General features: G+C 34.4%; 1 protein-coding gene across 8 annotated transcripts in view; it reads right to left on the reverse strand.

Moving 5' to 3' along the window:
* The window catches only part of Ptprd (protein tyrosine phosphatase, receptor type, D), a 515,048-nt gene that overhangs the window by 169,684 nt on the left and 319,040 nt on the right, over positions 1–26,324 (reverse strand). For 6 of the 8 annotated variants that reach the window (XR_001175444.1, XM_013026394.1, XM_013026399.1 and 3 more), the window contains exons 9-13: positions 15,965–16,098; positions 10,968–11,112; positions 7,600–7,905; positions 6,485–6,678; positions 57–174 (exon numbers count right to left, since the gene is read on the reverse strand). Coding sequence is in view for 7 of the 8 variants with exons in the window: in XM_013026394.1 (XP_012881848.1) it covers positions 57–174; positions 6,485–6,678; positions 7,600–7,905; positions 10,968–11,112; positions 15,965–16,098 (897 nt within the window). In the remaining variant the exon portion in view is untranslated. The remainder of the gene's footprint in view (positions 1–56; positions 175–6,484; positions 6,679–7,599; positions 7,906–10,967; positions 11,113–15,964; positions 16,099–26,324) is intronic. The other 2 variants (XM_013026400.1, XM_013026398.1) reach the window with 1 other exon arrangement.

Here is a 26,324-nt window from a genome sequence, read left to right on the forward strand (position 1 = left end):
CAGAATCTTCCTGTACCTCTTGGAAAGTTAGTTCTAATACGCAAAGCAGATATTACCTGCCCCAGTGGTGGACACCAGTTTGGGCTTGCTTCGAGCACCATCTCCTTTGGTGGTATAGGCTGTGACAGTGAGAGAGTATGAAGTTTCAGGCTGTAGCCCAGAAATGATCATGTCCTGAAATGACACAATAGAATAAAAAGGATTCAAAACAGGGCATAAAACACCCTAATGGACAAACAGAGCCTTCCAGCTTCATTCTGTGCATGCTTGAACATTCCCTGAAGCCATGCCAAGCACTGGAAGTTTCATGCCTTGGAGCTCATGCCATGGGTACCTGTTTCTAGGTTAACATTAAACTCGGGTCTTCAGGCATTCTAAGGAGCAGTTTTAGCATTTAGAAAACCAATCTGGAGCCAGATTGAATGAATTTAAATCCATTTGTCATGAATCTCAATCTACCTTTCTCCCTAACTAATTCAGGCAAGTGGTTCTGAAAGTTGGATTACTAGAATAGAGAGAGGTAATAAAGGTAAAATTTTTATCAGATAAACTCTTAGAACTGTGTCAGGCTCTAGTGAAGATTATAAAAGTTAGTTGATATTTTGTGTCAACACCCACTCATATACACCTACAGCAGCCCAGCCCTTAGACTGATGATCGAGTGGGCATCCACTTATAATCTGTTCTCTCACCAGGGAAGTAGTTCGACAGCTGGATGGTTGATCTGTTGGACACAGATATCTGAGAGCTAGCAAACTTTTCTAAGACTCCTGGAACTTATTACTAATTAATTATACATGTTAGATTTTTTTGTAAAAAGTCAAATATTAAAAGAGAATCTTCTGCAATTTAGAGAACAGGAAATAAAACCAAGAATATAATAGGACTAGACATCTACTGACACTGACATGCATTTAATCAACTCTATTTTAAAAATACAATTTTAAATTATATAACAGGTTGCTTAGTTTCCTGTTAATAAAGGCCCAGAGTTGTGATGGCTGTAAGACCAGCTGACCAGCCAGGTGCCAGTCTCTCACGCCTGTAATCCTAGCTACTTAGAAGGATGAGATCTGAGATCACAGTTCAAAGCCAGTCTAGACAGGAAAGTCCGTGAGACTCTTATCTCCAATAAACCACTAGAAAACTTGAAGTGCTGCTGTGGCTCAAGTGGTAGAGCTCTCACCTTGAGCTGAAGAGCTCAGGTACAGCACCCAAGCCCAGAGTTCAAGCCCCACGACAGACCAAAAAAAAAAAATCCAGATGATCATTGAACTAAAGCAGATTAGATTATATGGACTTTTAGATAAAGTTGTAGTTATTGACTTTTCTGCTATATCCTTTAAAGTTCACACACACACACACACACACACACACACACACAGTAATAAAAGAACTATTTCCTATGCTCGCATAGCTATGTTTATAAAGTGAGTTTGTAAATATTTTGGAAAATATTCAGTGCCAGTATCTTCTCAATCTAAAGGAAGTATGAGTGACTATTAACTCATTGGATGATGTGGAAAATATCTGTGACTTTCCTTAACAATGTTATATACAGGTTCCTTAGAATTCATTTGTCGAATCTAATCTCAAATGTGACAGTTTTTGACAAGGTGTTTCTCAAAGGAATAGTAATATCATCATTGTGGAAAGTGAAGCATTTCAGGTACCATCTTAAACAGCCATTAGATATTTCTGTTCTGTCAGATAAATGGACTATTTGAGAAAAATATTTTATTTTTAAGACCTTCTAATAGTTTCACTAACATGACAGAGTACATGGAAACAACATAAACCACCTGAGATCAGTGTTTCAAATTATGAGAAATATAGTGGCCCTTTTCACAATTAGAGTGGGTAGCAATCTCATTCCAATGTGTCATTAGATTACTTTCCAAAGGCAAGACACTCTAGCAGGTAAAACAAGAAAGGGTCAGACGCAAAGGAGGAGGCAACAATGCTTGATAAGAAATGTACTCATTATCTTGCCCATGTAATTGTAACCCCTCTATACGATATTTTCACAATAAAAAATTATTAGAAAGGTGAGTTACAGACGAGTTACAGTTATAGAAGTAAGGTAATGAGTACATTTCTTTTTGACCAGTGTTGTTATTCCTTCCTTCATTTTTTCCACTACCCCGTACACATCCTTCTTGCTAAGTTGTAAAGTTCATTTCCAGCACAGTGTCTACTGAGTATCACTGGAGCACTGATTCACCCTTTGTCCCTTCCTTTTTGTGATTCTCTTTCCCTTCCCCCAATCAGATAAACTTATATACAGGACAAAGGTCTCAGTTCTATTAATATGTTATGTGGCAAGAACTCTACACACTTAGAACCTTCTTTAAGTTTGCCATTCATAAAATTGGGTGAGTCACACATTGCCTTACTTTTCCCAGGTCTCCACTGGATTTCTTATGGAATATGATTTTAAACTGGTCCAGTCCTGGGTAAGAGTGTAGTCTCAGCTAGATGTACCTTCTCTATTTGCCATGATCATTTTGTCTTCTAGGCTATCTTTTCTTTTTCTTTCTTTCGTTTTTTATTTGTGCCAATCTTGAAGCTTTCACTCAGGGTCTGCGATCTGTTTCTGAGCTCTGTACTCAAGAGTAGCACTCTACACTTGGGCCACATCTCCATTTTTGGCTCTTTTGGTAATGGATATAGGAATTTCACAGACTGCAGGGACTGGCTTTGAAACCATGATCCTCAGATCTCTGAGTAGCTGGGATTAAAGGCTTGAGTCACAAGCCTCTGAGCTATATTTTCTTCCCTTGTATGGTGGTTTCGGGATCCTCGGTGAAGTGGCATATCTAACGAAATGATCACAGTTCTTCAAGCTTCCTGTTTCCTCCTGTCCCACCTCCATTCCCACTACTGCCTGTTGAATGTTGGCACTGCTCAGGCACTGTCACAGTCCTGGGCTGCTACATTTCTCTCTAGTCCTACAGAGAAAAGCTGAAGTCATAAGCTAGAGTAATAATATCTGTCTATTTGCTGAATTTATTTTCAACCCACCCTTCCCCTCTGTGCTCCAGTCACTTATGTGTTGTAAAATATGTGCTGGAAAATTCTCTGTGAGTATGCCCATGCTTATCTCAAGTTCAATTTAACAAAAATGTATCAGTAATTTCAGGAATACATTCCCCTTTCCTTCTTCACTTACATATTTTAATGAATGGTAATGAATCATTAAAATTTATGAGCTGTTATTGACCTCTTTTACTTCCTCAAGTTCTGAGTAAGGTCTTGTCAATTCTTCCATTAAAATAATTGATCCTACTTGTCACGCTGTCATTTCTGTTGTCTTAAAGTTTATTGTATTCTGATCACTACGTGAAGGAACTAGTAAACTTATTTTCCTTGCTTTTGTATATTTTATCTTTTTATTTTCAAATTTTCTACTAAGTCATCATTGGTTTTAAGCTGCAGGTAGTGACCCATTTAGTACATCATTACATAAATCTAATCAGTTAGGACTAGTGCTTAAACAAGATGAGAAAAAAAGGAATAGACTTGCATACAATATTTTAAATGAGTTTATCATATATTTAATGGTAGAAGTACAATTTAAAATATTTTTATTCCAGTTAAACATATGTATGCACTGCATTACAACATAAGTGTATTTCCTATTATTGGTCATGGTCAAAGAAGTTTGTGAAATACTGCATTATTTTCAATTCCATGAGAAGTGCTACTCTGTACATTTTTTTACAAGATCCCCAGGCAAGAATGCTTGTGCTTATGCAGTAAATATTTATATACAGAATGAAAGAAAACCTTCTCTGAAATGCTTTGCCATTTTAATTACTTTTTTTTCTCTCTCTAGGACTGAAGATTTAAAGACCCCTAGCTCTTCATCTTGACAGCTGAACTACTGACAACATTATGGTTTACCACATTGCACTATTTATCAGTAATTTGCAAGTTTTCACTATGTCAAATTGGTAAGTCCACTGTCACTCAGTTATACATCAGTAGTCTCCACTGCCTCCAGGACTGTTTGCGCTTGCAGAAATGTCTTAAAATGTATTATCACCTCCATATCACACACACACACACACACACACACACACACACACACACGTTCACTGACACAATCTCTACTTAGGCCTTAGATCCTTGAGCTCACATAAGAACATCCAGTCTACTACTATCTAACATCCTGGTCCACTCTCTGAATTTATAGCTCCTATTGTTATCATTACTCAGTTCATAATGCATTGCACCTTATTGTAAGTCATTTCTTTCGAAATTCTTACAAAACTTTCCCTGAATTTACATATTCCTAATCATCTAGTCTATGAACAGGTATCCCTACAATATTTTACATACAGTATACACTCAATCAGTATAATTCACTACCTTCCAAATATAATATTTTAAAAAAGCATTCTTTCTTCAGTGAGATTACTTCAATTTCTGAGCAAATCTATTTATTTTCTTATAAATTTTTATGGGCACAACAGTGTGGCCTCTTGTATATAGAGTCAGAACTAGATCGATGTCATGTAACCCAATGAATATATAACTCAATTGTGGGGATTATGAGCAAGCTACATCAAACATTCATTTACAGCATGCTTCCTCTGTCTGTGTCAAAAGTCAGAGTTAGTAGTAGAAATCAAACATCCCAAATCTTTCTTATGTAACTAGTGGCACCATGCTGATTTCACACATGAAAGAGTGCACATGTAGTGACAAGAACTAAAACATGGTTTGTTAGTCCATGCATCCAAGCAAATGTGATGACAGATCATGAATAAGTGAGAAAAATTATCAGAAAACAAGCATATATAGTCTGTTTTTTGACCAAGCAGTCAAAAATTACTCACATGTTCAGTAGTATCATCAAATTCCCACTGAGTGAGGTTAAGAAAGTTGAGGGGAAACAAAATAAAAAGAAATAAAGATAAACTTATAGCCTCCTAAAGGCAATGCTGCCCTCCTTTGATTTAAAATAAGAAAGTTAAATGAATGAAATAGTGTATACAATAAGATTCCAAAGTGCATCCGTGTGTTACTATGTTGTAGCCCTCACTTCCAACTGCAAGTTCTAATTTCATATGCTGTGTTATTGCTAGTAGTAAAATCAGCTTGTGTTAGTTTGTCTGATTGTTTTTATTTGGGGTGGTACTGGGGATTGAACCCAGGGCCTTTTCCATATAATGCAAGTACTCTACCACTCAACCACACTTGCAGACTCTTGTATTTTTTAATGGTTCAGTTCAGTGAATCAATAAGGCATAGTAAAGATAAAATGTTCTAAATCATATCTTACTTCACAAAAATATTTTTCATTCTTTCAGGGTTAATTCAAGCAATGCTTTGGATTCATGTCTTTCATTATACTCAATTATTTAGCCCCAATGAAGATCTGTTAGAGGCAAGGAACTTTTAATGAATAGTCAAAAGAATAAAGGAGATGCATCCCCCAAAGAAAGATGCACTTGATAAATAAAAGCTAAAATAGAAGAGGGATTAAAAATGATAGAGTTGAAATTTAATGTATTTTTGTCAACCCAAATTTGGAAGGAAATAAAATACATCAATTTTCTGGTTAGGCAAATTACTTTCAATAGTGTTCATTGCCATATTATTGGCATCACTATTTGATAATATTAGTCTTTAGGCCATATAAATTTCCAGCATGGAAATTACAATTTGAAATCCTCTTCCTTTAAGAAAAATATGTGAAAAAAGAAAAAAATATGTGGAATATAAATAAATTTGGGGTCCTAGTTTGAATCAGTCTAATTTATGAAAAATATTGAAAAATATCAATGCTGTGTTTTAAATAACTGAATGAAATGGTTTGAGCTCCATGGACAGGAAGCAGTGCCCTAATATGGAAAAATATGTATTTTCATACTCAAGCACTCATTATTGACACTTTTCTTGATCCAACACAAAGGAGCGCCATTTATTCTCTTGAAACTCTAGTATTTATTGTTACTGTCACTGTCTTCACATTGAGGGACTGAAACAATTATTTCTATCAAATATGAACTAACCACATGCTACATAAAATACTGCCTAGGCATCCCTCCCTGAATAAAAATCGAATTTGGATATTAGATCAACTAAGTTTAAGTAGTTTTTGCACTATAAAAAGCAGACACAATCAGCAAAACTGCAGTCTGTAGTTTTCTGCTTTACATATATTTAAATCAACCATTTTGTTTGACATTAGGAAGACAAACTCAGACCTACAGCTGATTATCTGTTCTTTCAGAAGAGTAGTGAATATCTGTCTTTTAGGAAAAAAATGATACGTTATCTATCAGGATGAGTGCTCATTTCCTTCCAAGTTATTTCTTTATTTGAGGTCACTTCTGATTAAGAGGGTCACTAGGTAGCCTGATGTTTTAAAATCCAAAATTGTGTGTAGACCCCTAAAATATCAAAGAGCTAAAACTAGAACCTGTCTCCAGGTACAAAGTCAGAGAAACCTATCCTGTAAGAACAGGCTTACCTGTGCATCAGCCAGCATGACGTCCTTCAGCATGGGCTGCCCCTTGGGCTCACCATTTTCCATCCTCACATAATGCACCTGGTATCCTCTTATCTGGCCATGCTGTTTATTGGGCACAGGTGAGCGCCATGAGACTTTAACAGATGTTGAGTTGACAGCCTCTACCTCGACTTTGCGAGGAGGACCACTAGGAACTGGAACAACATCATCGGATAAAAGAAAATTATAGGCACGTGTCCCACCCAGTCAGAGCACTGTTCTTTACTTAAAAATGAGCAGACCCACTATGTTTCCTTCGAAGAATACAAACATTTTCAACCAATGAAAATGCTCAACCAATCTGCTCTACCTTTTAAGAAAAGATCAAAAAACATGACCGATGCAAAAAAACAAAATGGAAGAAAAAAAGAGTATCAGAGAAATAGAAAAACATGTAAAAAAAATGTACAAAAGCCAAGGAAGATGCTTTGAGGTTCAAAGCATTAAAGCACAAAGAGGTATTGCACTGAAATAATAACAAAAACAGATTGTTGATCGTTGTGTCTGTTTTAAAGGTTTCTTTTTTTTGTAAAATAGCAGAATAAAAAGATGCTTGATTATATGGATTATCTTCTCTTTTTTCCTCATATCAAATATATTCCATACAACAGATGCCAAAAACTGAAATGTCGAGCATCAGTATTTCTGACATACGCAAGAAAAAGGCAACAAGAAGATAAGAAGGCAGTTTTGAAAAGTTAACTTCAAAATGGAAAAGAAGTCAGTACAAAAAGCCAAGAGAGAGGGAGGAATCAAAAACAAAATCAAAACACAGAAGACGTTACATGGACGCATAGAGAAAGGCTGGGTTGAAAGACCATAGGAGAAGAATATCCTCTTAAAAGGAAGAAAAATATTTCATTGAGATTGGAAAAAAAAAACCAAAACAAAACATCTTTAAAAACATTGCCCAGGATGTAGCAGGCAGGTCTTGGCAAAAATACTGAAGTAGCAGCAATGCTGGGTCAAAAAGATGAGCAGAGAAAAATGGCTAACTTTTAAGCCTATGAAACGACAGCAGATCAGGACTGTGTCAGAAAGGTGCAAAACTGACTGACTTGGCGGAGACAACATACCATCTTCATCGGTTCGAATCAATATGGACAGGCTCTCAGGGCCAGGGCCGACATCGGTGTGAGCAGTCACAGTGATCCGGTATTCAGTCCATTTTTCCAGCTGTTCCAAAAGGTATTTGGTAGTGTCCGAAGGGATTCCCAAAACCTCATGAGGCTTGTCATCTTCCCCGTCCACGGCGATGTACTTGAGTGAGTATTCGGTGATGATTCCATTCTGTTTTTCCACTGGTGGAGGTTGCCAACTTACCAAGATACTAGTGGAACTTGGACTGGTACAACTAATGTCTTGAGGAGGAGCTGACGGCTCTTATTTTGGTAGTGAGTTAAAGGAGGATTTGAGTGAAAAGGACAGGAGTGGTTGGAGAGGAAAAAAAAAATGATAAAACAAAAGGCAAAAAATAAATAAACGAACACTAAGGAGAACGAAACAAAAATAAGGCTTCGAAACTTAAATTTTCAAATTAAATTTATGTACCTTGGCTTAGTAAACATGAGTGAACCAAAAAAATGAATAAATGACCAAAAAATAATTGTTAAACAATGGATGGGGGGAAATATGTGAAAATGAAACCTTGAGATTATAGAGCCTCAAATAAAATTACCTACCTGAGATTTAAATTCTTCTCCTAAAACAACCCATATGTATCTCCACCCCCAGTATGCTGAAAATTCAGTTCCCCAAAGCTGCTAAAATCCTCTTTAAAAAAATAATAAAACTGGAGATACAGAATAGATGCTTTACAGATGTCATTCCTAGTGCTCAATTCCACACTGAGGACATATACATATATATTTATGAGTATATATATATGCATATTGTATGCATATAATTTTGTTCTAAATGGATTCCAATTTTTAACAAATTAAAAGGAAAAGCCGACAAACATAAAAGGGTTCACCCTATCTAAAAGGCTGATATGCCTGACTGGATTTAATGAAAAGTGTTAACCTAACATTGATCAGAGCCCAAATACAGTGAGCATGCAGAATCAGTAAAGGATGAAAATGCATAGTCCGAGATTTACCTACCCGAGGGTAATGTCAAGGCTTGCTGATTCTGACTGTAACTTGTACTTACCCTATGTCAGCTTTCAGCCTTTTAAATAATAATTCTTCTTGAGACACCATTGCTAGTAAAGAATTAGATCCCACCAGCAAATTTTGGTAAAATCAGTAATAATCATCTACCCCCTTACAAAATGTCCATAACAGCCATTAAAAAGACCTCCTTTAAAAAAAAAGCCCAAGAAGCATCGAAATTATATAATCTATGTTCAAAATCTTTCATTTTGTATATAATTGGAAATACAAAGTAGATTTGCATGATTTATTAGATGAATTTTCTTGTCCACCTTCTGAACAATTATTATCCCTTAAAGTACCCAGATACATATATATATATATATATATATATATCGCTATGTCAAAGAAATAAAATCTATAAAGAATAATATAATTGAGGAATTGTTTTTAAAGTTAGAAATATATACTTCTAAAGAAGAACAAGAAACAGGCTAAGTTTGGCAAATACATACTCACACATATAATTCTAGGTCAACGTACATGGTTAGAGTCAAGAAAATAATCCCGATTTTTGCATTTGAATATGTCATGAGGCTTTTCTTAGATGTTCTTAAATCTTAATGTTAAGTGACATGTTTTTAGAATTTTTTGGAGGATTATTGCGTACTATTAATTTATGTGCCTGGAGTTAATCCGTACATTCAATCAAAGTGAAAATCTCCTGTATTAACTGAAAAAGAAATCCTCACAGGACAGAAAACCTTGCAAATTTGGAATAAGATTTGCAGAATTACCCGAATATCATTTTATTGCATCTGACTGAAGGTTCTTCTATCTCAAATTATGAAACTGCTTTATATGCATTATCATTATTCACAATAATTCGAATTGTTCACATAACAGGAAGGACTCACTTGTAACTCTTTTTAAAGTCTGGCTTCATTTTATGTAGATTGCTACCTTTACACCTGCATTCTATGGGAAGTTTTTAACAATAATTGAAATGTTTACTTCAATAAATAGAAAGTGCCCATCTAATAGAGTTACAAAAAGGTCCCATTGTATCCATGAAAGCATTTATCTGAAAAGACTTTTGAAATCCACATAATACCTAAAATCACACATATAATATTTCTTTTAACTTAATGAGTTTACAAAATAATTTCTATATTTCATATATTAAACTGTCTGGAAATCAAAGCAGACATACATGGCTGCATTAGTTTATAGTTTCCATTTTTAAATGAAAGGAAACATGGAATAAAGCAGCATACATTAATAGATTAGACAATAGGATCCTAATACTTTTCATATGAATAATCATGTTTTCATGAGGGGACAATATGAATTTTATCTTCAAAAATCTCTGAAAGATTTCTTGCTTCTATAAGACATTAAAAGAATTGTGTATATGAAATTAAAAATCAAAACTTTAATGTTTTCTGACTGGTCTAAATATGAGTTCAACAGACCATCCTCTTGGTATCTGTCGATCTTAATATCTATTGCATATATCACAGATAAAATACTTTATAACACACTTCAAGATGAGTAGTTGTCTATAATCTAATTATAAGTTCTATTAAAGAGCAAATATCTGTATTACAAACCACCAAATTTTCCATCAACCACAATCTCCTCTATAATACTTTATGCAAAACGAGCACAATGGACTCTCATTCTCACAAATACAGCTATGCTTAAGAGGAAGAGTTTCAAAAAGAGATTGGACCTGAAGAAAAAAAAATGCAATGTAAAGGAGTGTGAGTGAGCTTGTGCATGTTACATTGTTCTTAAACTTGTCCAAATACAGTTTGTGGATGATTCCAAATTTCTACTACTAGAAGAGTTATTACAAATCCATTCCTAAATTACTCAGCTTACTCTTGAGTAGGAATAAACAAAACTATATAAGATGAGTTTTTTGCAAGTTAAAAAGTTACCAAAGTTAAAATCCTACGTGCTTTAATTAGATGTGAGTTACAACTTTTGTGGTCTTTTTTTTCCTTTTTTCTTCCCTTTTCTGATTATTTTACAGTGATTTCCACTGCATAATTGGCCAAATGGGGTATGACGTCAATATTTTCACCCATTTTCAGCTATGGAAGTCTATCGACTTACTTGAAAGATATTCGGTTTAGAAAGCAAGAAAATGAGGTCTATTATCTGGACCAAATTTAGATCATGGCTGTGTTCTAATCCCCAAAATGGGGTGCTTACAATCATTGTGACAACAGACACAAAAGCATATTAGCAGATTGGCTTGTTGGTGTAGATAAAAGGCAGAAACAGTGCCTCATAGTGGAAAACAATAAAGCAACAAGTAAGCAAGGAAAGACACCTACTTGATTGCATGGTTCTTGCTGATATTTCCGTTGTGGAAGCACCCAGGCCTTGAGGAGAGCGTGCAGCCAGACGGAAATAGTAAAGGCTGTTTGGTTTCAGCCCTTGCAGCCTGTATGATGTCCCTGGCTCAATGGTAACTCGTTGCTGCAAGAAGAGAATTTAAGATTCATGCAAATCATGGTGTCTGAAATATGACATTTCCAGAATGTTAAAATATCACAAAAACAATCATTAGTGAGTACCCAGCACTAAACTAGTGGAACTTCTTAATGAAAACTAAACATAGAATTAGTCTGTGATCCAGCAATTACATTCTTGGGCATTTAGCCAAGACATTAAACCAGTATACTATAAGACCACTTTCCCAACCATGTTCATTCCAGCATTATTCACCATAGCAAAGGTATTAACTGGACTATGATACATTTAGGGGGAGAAGTGAAATGATGTAATTCCTTAAAAAGGCTAATTCACAGTCCAACCAAATAAACACCAGGAAAGAGGTACTTAAAGAGATTGGGGTGAACTCAAGGGTAGGGGATTAGATGAATGAAGAGAGGAAGAGGGGAGAATACAGTCATAAAATTCAATGCATAACCTACAGTATTAAGAAAATTGAAGGAAGGGTTGGATTGGTTGGGTGACGTTGATCAAGATGCTCTGTATTCACAAATTACCTTGTTGAATGACAACTCCTTTGTACAACTGCTCAAAGATGATTTAAAGAAATCAGTTTAAAATGCATGTTGGTGGAAACATAATAATGTAACTGGAATAAGACAAGCTAGAGGTCTTCCCAACATTGACAGTTATCCAAAAGTACCAGATAAGAAGGAGCCTGAGAGACCAATTTTATACCATAAAATGTATGTTGTGTAACATAGCCCACAAGAAAAACTGACATGTACCCTGGTTGTAGACAATACTAAACATGTTTGAACAGATGTCTAGCTTATCTCACATGATCTAAATAATGAGCAAAGAAAATGACCAGATATAGTAACAGCAACCAGGACTTGCTGAAAAGGACATAAGGAACTGCTACATCCTGATGAGATAAAACTCATGTCTCTGGAGAAAGCTGAATAAATTCTATTAAAATACCTATTTATTCATTTAAAATAATATGAAAATTTCTTTTATATTTGTAAACAGAGATGTACCATTGGAAAAATTGACAAACTTTCCTACATCTTTTAGTATCATATAGGAGTTCTGAAATAGCACTTCTTTTGTTGAATATGTTAACATACGTTCTATTCTTAAAATATGTCTTTCTGTTTTAGCAAGAAAACAGCTGTCTTTGGATAGTCAATGTCAAATTGAAAGTTAGGCTATAGTAAACCTTAAAATTAAGGTGAATATATACATATATTTTGAACAATGTCAAAAATAATCTTAATGCTTTCTAAAAAAACAGTGTTGCTACTCATATAAATAAATCTGTCACTGTGAATTTGAATATAAAATGAGAGAAAATACTCTTAGGGTATTTGGTTCATATAAAAGATCTATTTGGTGAATTTCAAATTCACTAAATAAGAATATTCTAAAAAGTAAAATTTGAAGTATAGTAGGTGTAGGGACGTTTTAGCATCCATATTAGACTCAAAAGATTTCAATTCTCCTCAAATTTTCATATTTATTTACTAGCCACTTCTGAGTTCTATCTTATGATGAGCCATGAATTAATTTATATTGTTTATTTAATATGTGATTTTTGTTAGAACTTAGAGACTATTTAGAATCTGAAGATCTTTTGTAGGGTACAGAAGAGAAACAGGTATAAGAAAATGAATTGTACACATTGTTTTCACTAACACTTTTTGTTCTAATAGCCCCTATTATGTCTCATCAAGACAAAAGAAACAGTCATTAAAAAGGCATTCCCATTCTGACAATATTCTCTATATATTAATATATATTTCTATAAAGTATACTTAACGAAGCAGTTGATTTTAATGTTAAAAAAAAAGTTACTTTGGAACTTGCCTGCCTAGATCCAAATCCAAGCCAGTGATGTGAAATGTGTTGAATTAAATCTTTTTCCTGTGCCTCTGTTTTGTTACATGTGAAATGGATTAATAAATGCATCTAGCTCACTGTGCTTTTATAAGGATTTAAAGGATTAACATATGAACAATTCTGAGAACAGTGTCAATGTAAATTTCATTATGCGGATTTCCATTTCTCCTCTTATTTTTTTTATTTGCACAGAATACTAACATTTTACATATACTCACATTCATATCAAATAATACTTAGCATGCCAATAAACATTTGCTGTGATTCATCTTTCTTTACAGCCAGTTTAAACAAATGCATTTTACAAGTCAATTTTAGTGTTAGCATCTAAAGGTATTTCCAATCATGTATCTTCACAGTAACTCAAATACTTTAATGTAGGAAAAACACAGGTAGTCTTAAGTCTCATAGAGTATTCGTTCCTCTATAGTCTGATACTTTTTTTTATTAAATCAACTTTGAAATCTGATTTAGAAAGATGTTAAAATAGATGCAATGGACTTTGTATTACATTTCCTCCACCAGGACTCCAAATAGCTGTTCTGCTTTTGTTTTAAAGCTAAATGTTTATTTTATTATAAAGATGTTGTACAGAGTAGTTACATGAGTAAGGTAATGAGAACTTTTCTTGTCAAACATTGTTACCCACTCCTTCATTTTTGCCCTACTAACTCTTCCTTCTCTCCCCTGCAAATTTGTCAAGTTCATTTCCAACATAGTGTCTTGTGAGTATCTTTGTCATGTCGGGTCATCCTTTGTCCTTGGTTCAGTATTTTGTCATTCCCCCTCCCTTCCCCAAATCAGAAAAATGTATATATAAGATGCAGCATATCAAAGACAGTGATTCCTAGAAATAAACCAATGTGAAAGGCAAAATGAAATAAAAATAAAAAGAAAGAACTAGATACAGTACATTGACAACAACAAAGTCAACAACCAAAAAAAAAACCCTGTTATTTTTGTAACTGGTCAGAGCACTTATTATTTGTCTTTCTTTATAGATTCCCTTTATATATTCACTACATTGTCACTTAACTTTGTTAGCCAAATGAAATTTAACCACTTGTAATTAAATATTGAACTTTGACTAACCTAAATGCCTTAACATTAACATTTTGAGTAATCTTGTTTCCTCAAAACTTGTGAAGTTATAAAGCCAGATGCATCAAGAATGCAACAGAGACTTTAGTCTGCTGCCTATCTATCTATCTATCTATCTATCTATCTATCTATCTATCTATCTATCTATCTATCTATCTATCTATCTATCTATCTATCTATCTATCTATCTGTCTGTCTGTCTGTCTGTCTGTCTGTCTGTCTATTCCCATGTTAATCAACCATCATTTATGCTCCCTTGGATGAATATGTACACATAGCATAAGTAGGTCAAAGAACAGGAGTTTATTTCAGCTCATAAAAAACAAAAACATACTTTTCAAAGTATTTTTATAGTTAGAAATTTTATAGTTAGACATAGAGATAGTATTTTCCATAGTTAGAAATTGTTGTCAGTAGACGAGTGTTTTGCTGGCTCTTTACATTCATTTTCTTATGCTTTTAATTAGTACCAGTTAGTTTTACAGGGGGATTTCATTTGGATATGTCTATCTATGCAAACAATGATGAGACTCACTCCCTCTCTCAATCTTCCTCATCCTTCCTGGACCTTTCCTAACCAATCCCAACAGGGTTTATTGATTCACTTTTATACATGTCCATAATATGTTTGGACCACATTCACTTTCACTCTTTTCACTCCACTCTTTCATAGCTCCTCAATCACATCAAGACTTCCTTTATATTTCTGTCATTCATTTTTTCTTTTGTTAAGAATTCTTTTTTAATCTTATTTTATTGTAAAAATACTGTACAGAGGGGCTACAGTTACATGAGTAAGGCAATGAGTACATTTCTTCTCAAGCATTGTTACCCCTTCCCTTGTTGTTCTCCCACTATCCCTTCCCTCCCCCACCTCCCTCACTCCTCATCCCCTGCCCTGTTCCCCCCTGGAAATTATAACAACAGATGCTGGCAGGGATGGGACCAAAAGGGAATGGTACTACATTGTTGGTGGGAGTGCAAACTTGTTCAATCACCCTGGAAAGCAGTATGGAGGTTCCTCAAAAACAAAACAAAACAAAAACTACACATAGAGCTCCCCTATGACCCAGCAATCCCACTTCTTGGAATCTACCCAAATGTCCACAAACAAGGCCTCACTAAACCCATCAGTATGACTATGTTCATCGCAGCATTATTTACCATAGCCAAGATATGGAATCAACCCAGATGCCCCTAGGTAGATGAACAAATCAAGAAAATCTGGTATATATACACAATGGAATTCTATGCTTCTCTCAGAAAGAAGGACAGCACCCCATTTGTTAGGAAATGGAAAGACTTAGAAAAAAATCATATCCAGTGAAGTAAGCCAGACCCAAAGAAGTAGAGGTCCCATGGTTTCCCTCATTTCTAATAATTAATATACGTCTAAGATAATTTTATCAGATGAGCAGAAAAGTTCAAAAACTATGTATATATGACCATATAAGATGATGCTAAGTGAAATGAACCCCAAGATATGGACACAAGAGGTCTTTCTTTATTGTTGTTTTTAATGTACTATGTGATTTTTTTTGTTTCCTTTGCATGTTCTTCCCCCTTTGATATATCACCTGTTGTCACTGTATTTGATTTTGGTACCCTGCATCTTGTATATACATTTGTCTATTTTGAGGAAGGGAAGGGGAATAACCAAACACACTGAAACAAGGACACAGGATGACCTATTGCCACAAGGCTACCTAGAAGATGGTAAATTGGAAATGAACTTATTCCTTCTATCACTGAATACATTTTTCCTACAAAGTTCCTCTACAGGTATCTCACTAAGAACTTGGGTAAACTCAAAAAAGGAAAACCAAAAACAATGTGCTGAAAGATGGTGAAGAGAGAAGCTTGCACTCACCTCCTCTCCAAGCTCCCCATCTTTGTAGACTAGTTCATAGCTGGCGATGGTGTCGGAACGTGGAGGTGTCCAAGAGAGCAAAATGCTTGTTTCAGACTCAGGTTCTGCTTTGAAGTTTAGTGGCTGCCCTGGTACTAAAAACAGGGAGGTAAAGGATTGAAATAACTGTCACCATAATTATCAATAAATTTTCCCATTATTGAATTGTTTAACTGCTTGAAAAGTGTCTACATCAGTCAGCTGATGAAGAACTAAATGCCCAAGGTTATTTCTTCATATTTATACCATTTTTTCTCATTCATAGGAAGAAGTGTGTACAATATATAGTAGAATTAACAAGTAAATTATGTATCTATGTAAATTATGTATCTATGTAAATTATGTATCAAGTATATTATGTATCTATGTAAATACAATTTTAAGAAAAATTTTACTTCATTAAACTATTGTTAAGAAATGAGATGATTAATGTCATGCCTCTGCAATAGTGCTTAAAACTAACAAGCTCATAATACATAAAATCTACTGTTATTTTCAGTGTATTCTCTAGTACTCTATGGGTCATTCAAGGCAGTATTAAAATATTTCAAAAATTCCACCTTGACTCTACCAATAAACCCTACAGATATCATGTAGGAAGGAGGAGAAAAAGATGAATGAAGATGATAAAGATGAAGAACAAGAGGAAGAAGAGGAGGGGGGAGGGAAAGGAGGAGGAGAAGGAGGAACAAGAAGTTCGGGAAACAGAAGGAAGAGAAGGAAAGGAGTGGAAGTAAAAGAGGAGAAACATAAGAAACAATGACAATATTTCACACTGAGGGGAAAAGCTTCCAAAGTGGGTTTTTTGAAACTTAAATGTAAACATTATAAAACACGCCCAATTTCATTTATAGCTGATATATAACATCACATGTTTGAAGGATTTTCACAGGATAAGAGGAATTTGAAGATATAAAATATTTATTTTTGTTTTATAGTCAGCTGTGTGATATGAGTGCAGAATCAGGGGGTAGAATCCTTTGTTCAGAGTGATTCAGCCTAAAGGATCCCTAGTGATTATTGCATTGCTCTAGATTGTCAGAAGGTATGAATTAGACTGATACATAAGGCCACAAATAATCAGTGCTTCATATTTCTAGTTGCTTTCATCCTTCTTCTTTTCCCCCTCTCTCACCATTGAGCTGTTCATTAATTTGATGCTTCTGGGAACTTAAGGGTATAATATTTTTTCTAGTACTTGCTCAGTGGGTAACCTAACCCAATCTTTCAGCCTGAGAAGCAAAGAGAAATGAAGATAAAAAGATCAAGGAACAAGAGAAGAGAAAATAATGCCAAATGGGCATTTCACGAAGTAAATGAAAAATATATGACTTTAAAAGGGACATACCAAAAACACTGGTGGGAGCAACAGTAGAAACCAACAGTGATCAAACAAGTTAGAAATTATGATGTATTTTAATAGCTAAGTGATGTCAGTCTATCTCAGCCTAAGTATGCATGTACATATGTGCAATCATTTATTTTTCTCTACTGCTATTCAATTATTAATAGCTCCTAATTTCTACAAGACTAGAAAAGAAGAAATCCTGACTTAACTAGAGATTGAAACCAAGCTGGAATACAGTAGAGAACAATCAAAAATTAAAAACCTGGACCATGTATGTGGAAGAGATGCTCTTAGGGTAGCAATTGCTTGTTGTTCATATCTTCCCTGCCTGCTGCTAACAATCCATTGACACTGATTAAAAACATCTTGAAAACCTAACTAACTTTTTTCTTAAACTGTTTACCTTTTGCTTTATCACATATCATATATCTTGGTCTCAATGCTTCATTCTTGTTTAGTGACACAAACTTCTTCTGACCTTCTCATTGTATTTGTTTCTATTAAGATCCCTATTCTAAACAATGAAACAAATGAACACATGACAGACTCAAGAGGGTACACTGTTGGTTGGTTGCTTTATAACTTATGTCAGGGGAGTTGATGATATGTAACCTTATCTAATAAATACGGAATCCTCTCCTTTTCTTTCATTGTTTTATTTGAAGTGGATTGGGGAGAAAACTCATTCATTCGATTTTAAACTTGCAGTGGACACCTAATTACCTGATAAATATCAGATTGGAAATTAGATGTGTGAAGATGGTACATGATGCTCTGAGCCTGCATGGAAACACCTGCCCCTGAAGAGCGATGGCAGCTCAGAAGATGGCTGCCTTATACAATGTGAATCCCGTTTTATCCCAGTGTCTAATGTTATTTCCACACAAGTCAATAACAGCTCTTTTAAAAGAATCTTTCATAACGTCTGGCCTCAACTATTAGCAAATCCATGTCTATTTAAAAAATTATCATCTAAAATTTGTAAAAAGGGGTTTCAGTTTAACCTGTCCATGTGTGCATAATGCATTCTGACCAGTGTTATCTTCTTCACTAGACTCCTTCCCATCCATTCTTGCCCATCTTGTTTCCTGTACACATGTACATTAACTATGACTCTATCCACTGTCCACTCCTCTCTCCATTTTTCAGCTTGAATCTTCTATGCAAAATCTTTTTTAATGATTGAAAATAGAGTTTAAAAATTCACAGCAAGAGCAAAATGTATCTATGGGATAAATTCAGCATATGCATCAGTAGCCTGTATTATCTTTTTAATTGTATTGCGTTATGAGATCATAAATGTCTTGAAGGTAATACTGCTTAGTCTTCCTTAGACAGATTGCTTTACTTGTTTACTTTGTTCCACTGTAGGAACAGTGTACTTACTGTTAACTGACAGTTTTCACCAAATAATATGGTGACAGAGACTTTATTTTAAAATTAACATTCATGTTTTCTCTACATATTTGCCTACATATATTAAATAGTCCTAAACACATATACATTATGCTTTCATTATCTTTATATAAGATGTGTGTGTGTGTGTGTGTGTGTGTGCGCGCGCGTGTGTGCACTAGTAATTGGCTTAAACTCAGGATACGGGCACTGTCCCTTAGCTTTGTCACTGAAACTGGAGACATATCATTTGAGCCACAGCTCCATATGTAGCTTTTTACTGGTTAGTGATAAGTATATCACAGACTTTCCTGCTTGGGATCGCTCTGAATTGTAATCTTCACATCTCAGCTTCCTGAGTAGCTAGAATTATAGGTATGAGCCACTGGTATCCGGAATGATATTTTCTCATTGGTATTATTTTTACCTTCATTTATGGATTGTTTGCTTACATGTATTTTATTTTATAATTTTGACTTCACTTCTTAAGTTATTAGCTAGCTCACCAGTTAAATGGTAGCAATTATATGAGAAGATATGAGTTTCTTAAAAATCATGAGCAAATAAACACATCTAGCTTTAAGTGTGATCCCTTTACATTAAAAGAGGTATGTGAGAATACTGGTACAGACATGGACAACAGAAACGTAAGTTCAGGACAAATATTTTTTAAATATATTTTAAATAATCTTCATATCCTGTGAGATTATGTTCTGCTTCTTGATTACTTACTGAATGTCCAGACAACTAAATAAAAGAAAGAAAAACTAATTAAAGGAGAAAAACTAATCACTAATGTGATTATAAATATTTATATATTAAAAGAGATCAATATCTGAATAAAATTTAGATATTATCTCTAAAGACATAAAGTTTGGTCCATTTTATATGGCTAAACTACAATTTCATCTTGCCATGTTATAATGTGAGATATTACCAATGGTACTAGAGAAGTCATTATTGCTAAAATATCTACTACTTTACCAAGGTAGCTACCCTATTGATGGATGATGATAATAACAATAAAAGCCACAGTCAGAATTATGGTGATAGTAAAACAAAACAAAATTCAAAACAAGGAGTCCAATCTGTAACTGCTCCAAGTATATCTCTGACAAAACATGTACTTAATACACAAGCATCTGCACAGATTTTACTGTCAACTTTCATTAAATATAAATAAAAAAGTTAGATTTTATCGCTGTATTTACATCTAGCCTGCTTATCCTCTTTGTTAAAACCATCGAGGGGAAAGAATTTAAACTGGCCTCATAATTTTGACAACTGGAAGGAAGTCGTTTTTACTTTGCTGTTATTGCCTGTTTACATAAACTCATGGAATAATTTATAAAGTTATAAAAATCTAAAGAACAATATCCCTAATCATCATCATGTATATTGTATCACATTTTAATTTCTCAGCATTTGCATTAGAACTGTAGAACTTGCTTCTTTTAAGTTCTGGGGTTTGAATTGAGGATGTTATGCCTGCTAGATAGATGCTTTACTATTTCAGTCAGACCCTTAGCACTTTTTGCTTTCATTAATTTTCAGATAAGGTCTCATGTTTATGCTTTGACTAGCCAGGACCACAATCCTGTTTATTCTTCCTGCAAAGCTGAGATGACAGGCATGCATACCCAACTTTGATTGCATGAGAAGGAGGTTTTTCTAACCTTTGCAAAGCTGTTCTTACGACTATCTTCCCAATTTTACCTCTGGAGTAGCCACCATGCTTAGCCTAAATTGGCTTCCCTAGCAAACGTAATGCTGATGGTACCTATTAGTATTCCTTTCATAAATGTATACATTTCTTTATCTCTTAAAGGACTATACTCTAAAGAGTGTCAACAGATTTTCCCAAGAGTCTATCTAATGCATAGAAGCATTAGAAGACAGATATTCTTTCTAAAGAAAACTCACAGAAAGTGATTCATATTAGGAATTAAGATTCTGAATGTCTCTGCTCAGCACAAATACCAAGTGACATTTATAAAATCAAGATGCAATTCATTGTATTTCTTTATCAGTTTTATTTGTGCATCTTGTATAAAAATAGTAGCCCTTTATACGAAAAAATGATGGGAAGGTCCCTTACCCTTCTAAATGTGTAGTCTAAAAATGATCACATTTCGCTAGCATGATATAAATACCTCTCTTGTTAATGGCATACATTCCCTGTGGCTCCATGGTAAACTTAAGTGTAAATGACTTATACACCAGAAGTTACCACTATGATAAACATGGAATACAGGTTTATTTCTAGAAAATTTACCTACTTAATCAAAATATTTTTATAAAAGTGTTTAAAGATAAATTTAGTTTAGCTAACAGTACTCATATTTGGAGCCAAGGAGAACTACTCAATTACAAAATAAAATGATCATCCCTTGATATCATCTATCTATCTATCTATCTATCTATCTATCTATCTATCTATCTATCTATCTATCTATCTGTCTGTCTGTCTGTCTGTCTGTCTGTCTGTCTGTCTGTCTGTCTATATACAGAGAGAGAGAGAGAGAGAGAGAAAGAGATCTGTATCAATCCTTATTCTACGAATCCGTCCTGACAATTATCATAGATACGACCCATTGTGTTGACGTTCCTTTTAAATGATTTGATCCCTTAGTAATATTTCCTATGTGTTTGATTTTAAACAAAGCTAAGAATGTGAGCATCAGAGAATTAAGGATAATGTAAGGAGATGAGCACCTGCCAGCACAAAAGACATAAAAATGTTTATTTCTGTGTATAGGGAATTCAGGCATGCTCAAATCCATACATATTTTTGAATAGTGAGTTTGGGGAGGCTGAGAAGAGATAAAAATTGCAGTAAAAGAATCAGACCTTAAGTTTACATGACTTATCTAAAAGAATATTTGACAATGGATTTCTGTCCTTACAGTGCAATGCTGCTAAGAATAGCTGGTCCACAGAAGAAAAAGGATCAGGTCAACATTAATTATATCAGAACTCACATCATTGTATTTGGCAGGTGTCCACTAACATAAAATGGCCTTTGTTAATTATGTTTATGGAACAGATCAAATTGCTGGGCTATTTTGGAGGGTTTTCTTAGCCTGTTGATCTTGGCAAGCACAAGTCTTTATGTCATTATATATCTTCTCAATCAATGGGCATTAAAAGTACAACTATCATGGCAAGTTCTTAGAAACTGCTTAATGTAAAAAGGAGTTAGAGAGATAGAAAACTATTCTAAGATATTCCATGGCAAATGTATCTACAGTTTCTAAATTTCGTTATTGAAACAAATTAGGCTTTCTAAAAGCAAGGTCCTTAGATCACATTAACTCAAATGCCTCTGTTCCAACACATATTTCATCAAGATATTCAATGTTATATAACATCCACTGGTAGTATTAAAATAACAATACGCTCTGTTTATACATATATCTAATTTTACTGCATTATAATTGAAGGCACATGTGGTCTGTCATTTGATGTTCTCAACACAAAGAATCTCAGGATTTTTATTTCCAAATGTTGGTCAAATTTTGCTTTAGAACAACCTGTTTCTAGGGTGGCTAAATATTCTTACCCTCAGAAAATAAAGATGTGAAATATTGATTTCTGTATTGAAATTTGTGGTTACAAAACTTAGATCCCAATTTAGTGATTGAGTATAATAACCTTATAAAGAAAACAAATATTACTCTTACTTATTTTTTTCAGAGTACTTTTGCGCTGGTATAATCTAAAAGTAACCTCAAGTATTCCAGAAATAACATATTAAAATCTTCAAGACTTGAATAAATGATACATGTTGATTTTCTCTTTTGCTTCTATTTTTTGCTTGAACTATTATAGGCTCAAAAGAGTAAGACTATCACATAAAGAACAACTGATTTAAAAAATGATGCTGGTTAAAAGTGATGGATTCAAATTTTCTTTTCTTCTAATAACAACAGATGCTGGAGGGGATGTGTCCAAAAGAGAACCCTACTGCATTGTTGGTGAGAGTGTAACCTTGTTTAACCACTTTGGAAAGCAGTATGGAGGTTCCTCAAAAGACTCCATATAGAGCTCCCCTATGACCCAGATATCCCACTTTCGGGCATTTACCCAAACGATCATAAACAAGGTCATAATAAAGCTACCAGTGGAACTATGCTTATTGCATCATTATTCACCATAGCTAAGATATGGAACCAACCCAGATACCCCTCAGTAGATGAATGGATCAAGCAAATGTGATATATATATATATATATATATATATATACATGTATGTATGTATATATATACACACACATATATGTATATATATTGGAATTCTATGCCTCCATCAGAAAGAAAGACACTGACCCATTTGTTCGGAAATGGAAAGACTTAGAAAAATATATATTAAGTGAAGTAAACCAAGCCCAAAGAAACATAGATCCCATGGTTTTCCTTATTTGCAATAACTAGTATATGTCTAGTGCAAGCAGAAAAGGTCAAAAGCTATGTACATATGACCAGAGAAGATGATACTAAGCAAAATGAATCCCAAGTTAGGGACACAAGAGGTTTTTATCTTTCTGGCTGTTGTTTTTAATGTTTTAATGTTTCTTTTGTATGTTTTCCCCCATGGTAAAACCCCTGTTTTCACTGTATTTGATTCTGGTGCCCTGCATCTTGTTTATACAGTTTTTAATTTGGAGAGGGGAAGGAAATAACAAAATACTTAAATACGGATACAGAATGACTCATTGTAACATTGAGATGTACAAGACACTATGTCGAAAATGAACTTTACAACTTCAAGCGGAGAGAGGAAAGATTTGGGGAGGTGAGTGGGAAGGGATAGTTGGGGAAAAACAAAGGAGGAGATAACAATGTTTGATAGGAAGTGTACTCATTCTTACTCATGTAACTGTGTAACCTCTCTATACAGTATCTTTACAATAAAAAAATATTTTTGTCTTTTCTTCTGAGGAACCTGATGACCCAAGAGAAGTTTCCAAATTATTTTTACTCTCTTTGATCCTCAATTTGCTCATTGTCAAATGGGGTAATTTCATACCAATTGGACAATGATGATAAGTACATGAGAATTTCACAGCATTGTATTGATTATACATTAGCCATCATCATCATCATCATCATCATCATCATCATCATCATCATCATCATCATCATCATTATATTTTACTTACTAAATTTTCAAGTATCTTCTCCACTTTCAGTTTTGAATGGAATTGAATGAGTTAAATATATAATAGATCAAAAATGAGGTTACATAAAAAGGCCCTAATCTACTTTGACTACTGGTCTTTCAAACAATGATTGTTGATAGGAGTAACACCAGGTAGAGATGAAAGAAGATATCAGATGTGGTTTCTACAAGCCAGTAAGCAAAAACATTGCCATAAGTCACTAGAAGTTAGGAGAGAGGTGTAGAAAACATTTTTTCCTCATAACTTGCATAGGAAGCAACCCTGCCAGCCCTTGTGTTTGGGTATCCTAGGTCCTGGAAATGTGAAACTAGAGATTCTTGTGCTTATATTAGCTAATATTTGAAAACTATGGCAGTAGCCCTAGGAAAAAAAAATACTACAAAAAGTCTAAGCGTGGTTGTTATTATAGCTTAGAAACCTAAAGTTCAGAATAAAGTTTTATGGTTTAAATCTTAAACATTCCCGGAAGTGGTGTTGTAGCTCAAGGGGTAGAGGGTTGGCCTTGAGCTGAAGAGCTAAGGGACAGCGCCCCAGTCCCGGAGTTCAAGTCCCACGACTGACAGAAAATTTTTTTTTGCAGAATCTTAAACATTCCCCCAAAAGGCCATATGTTAAAGGTTTGATTGTCAGTCTGTGTTTCTACTGATAAGTTGTGGAACCTACAGGAGATGAGCCTTAGTGTGAGTAAGTTAGGTGCTTGGGTGTGTGCTCTTGAAGACTATACTGGTAATCTGTTATGTTATGCTCTTTGCTTTACAGCTAGGAAATGAGCTTTACTCTACCAAACGTTCCCTTCCATGTTCTGCCTCCTCAGAGAAACTAAAGCAATGGAGCCTATCAACCATAGAGTGAAATTTCAGAAACTATAAGCCCAGATAAACTATTTTTCCCTTTTGAAGTTATTTATTGCAGGGATTTTTCTTCATAGCAACTGAAGCTGACACATGAATTAACTCGGGCAAATTCACCGAGCTAACAAATGATAGTTTAGGATTTAAACTATGGTTATGTTACTCTAACATAAAAGATGCAATACACATCACAGCTGAAAAATTGAAAAGGTTTGAAATAGAAAATACGCTGCCATCTACCTCCTTATCATCATGGTTCACGGTTATAGAGCTGCTAGAATCATATAAGAAAGAATCTCAAATGAATTTAACCACTTTTGAAAGATTAGAACAAGTAGGAAAAAATTTAGAACTAGATTCAGATTTTTATTTTCTTTACTGAAAAGCTTTTAAAATAAAGTCAGTTGAAAGAATTTTTCTGCCTATTAATATAGCAAATAATTTGAGAGAGACTGAAAAAGCCAGGAAGAGAAAATTGATGTGTGACAGTACAAGTGTGATAAAACATACATTTGTATAGTTAGCATTTGTGTACTGTAATAGGGAAAGTATCAAATTTAAAAAGAGCCAAAAATGTATGAAAATAAAACAAAAGCAGGCCAGGTGTAAATATGCTGAGATCACTCAGAGCAATTAAATATAGTAAACTGAATCCGATGATTATATAAAGTAGGGCCATCTATGAAAACAAGTCAGAGGCTCAATGAAACAAGATAATGGGTATATTATCTAGTTTGGTCACCTGAGAAAATTGTAGTTCATCACCACAATTAACAATGGATTATGTTTTTATACTGACTCTAGTAATAAGGTTTGCATGTAGAGTTTCAGAGCAACCTAGCCCTGCTGTCAAAATCATCATATATTAATGCACGCGGTCAAAGAGCCACCACTATAACAAATGAATAGCTTCTTTCTTCGATGCTCTAGAATACTCTTTATAAGAAATGTATTATTTAACATTCCCAAACCAAGGCAAAACATCAATTGAATCAAATATCAAAGGAGTTTGATATCTTCTTATGAAAATAAAGCCAGATAGGACCACGTTTTCATCATAAGATACTTTTGCATCTGCTCCTGCACATCATAAAATAGGCAAACCAGGCCTCCCAAATCAGTCTGAGATTGTGTCAGCTGTCTTTTGCATCCAACAAGGCCATCTAAAGGAAAATAAAATCCTGAGGCATTCTGAAAATATTTACTTGTAAGCAAGCAGGTTCCTGGAATAAAAGATTTAAATATTCTAGCTCCCTTGACAGCTTTATCTTCAACTTTATCTTGAAGCTTCCAAATTTACAAAAGTCAAATAACAGCTTAAGACACTAAAAGAACCACTAACCTAAAGTCACATAGTTTCATGCTGTTCAAATCAGTGCAAAGAGGAGATATTCTTCCAGCCTTTCCAGAATTAGGCTGCCAACAACATACTGCTAGTTAAAATGGTTATGCTTTTAGTTCTTTATTCCTTTTTAGACTGACAGCCCCTCAATCTGAAGCCCTAAATCCCCAAAACGTATATAATACTATTAGTTTTCTCTTTA

Source organism: Dipodomys ordii, unplaced genomic scaffold (genome assembly GCF_000151885.1).
Source record: "Dipodomys ordii isolate 6190 unplaced genomic scaffold, Dord_2.0 Scaffold93, whole genome shotgun sequence".
Lineage (NCBI taxonomy): Eukaryota > Metazoa > Chordata > Mammalia > Rodentia > Heteromyidae > Dipodomys > Dipodomys ordii.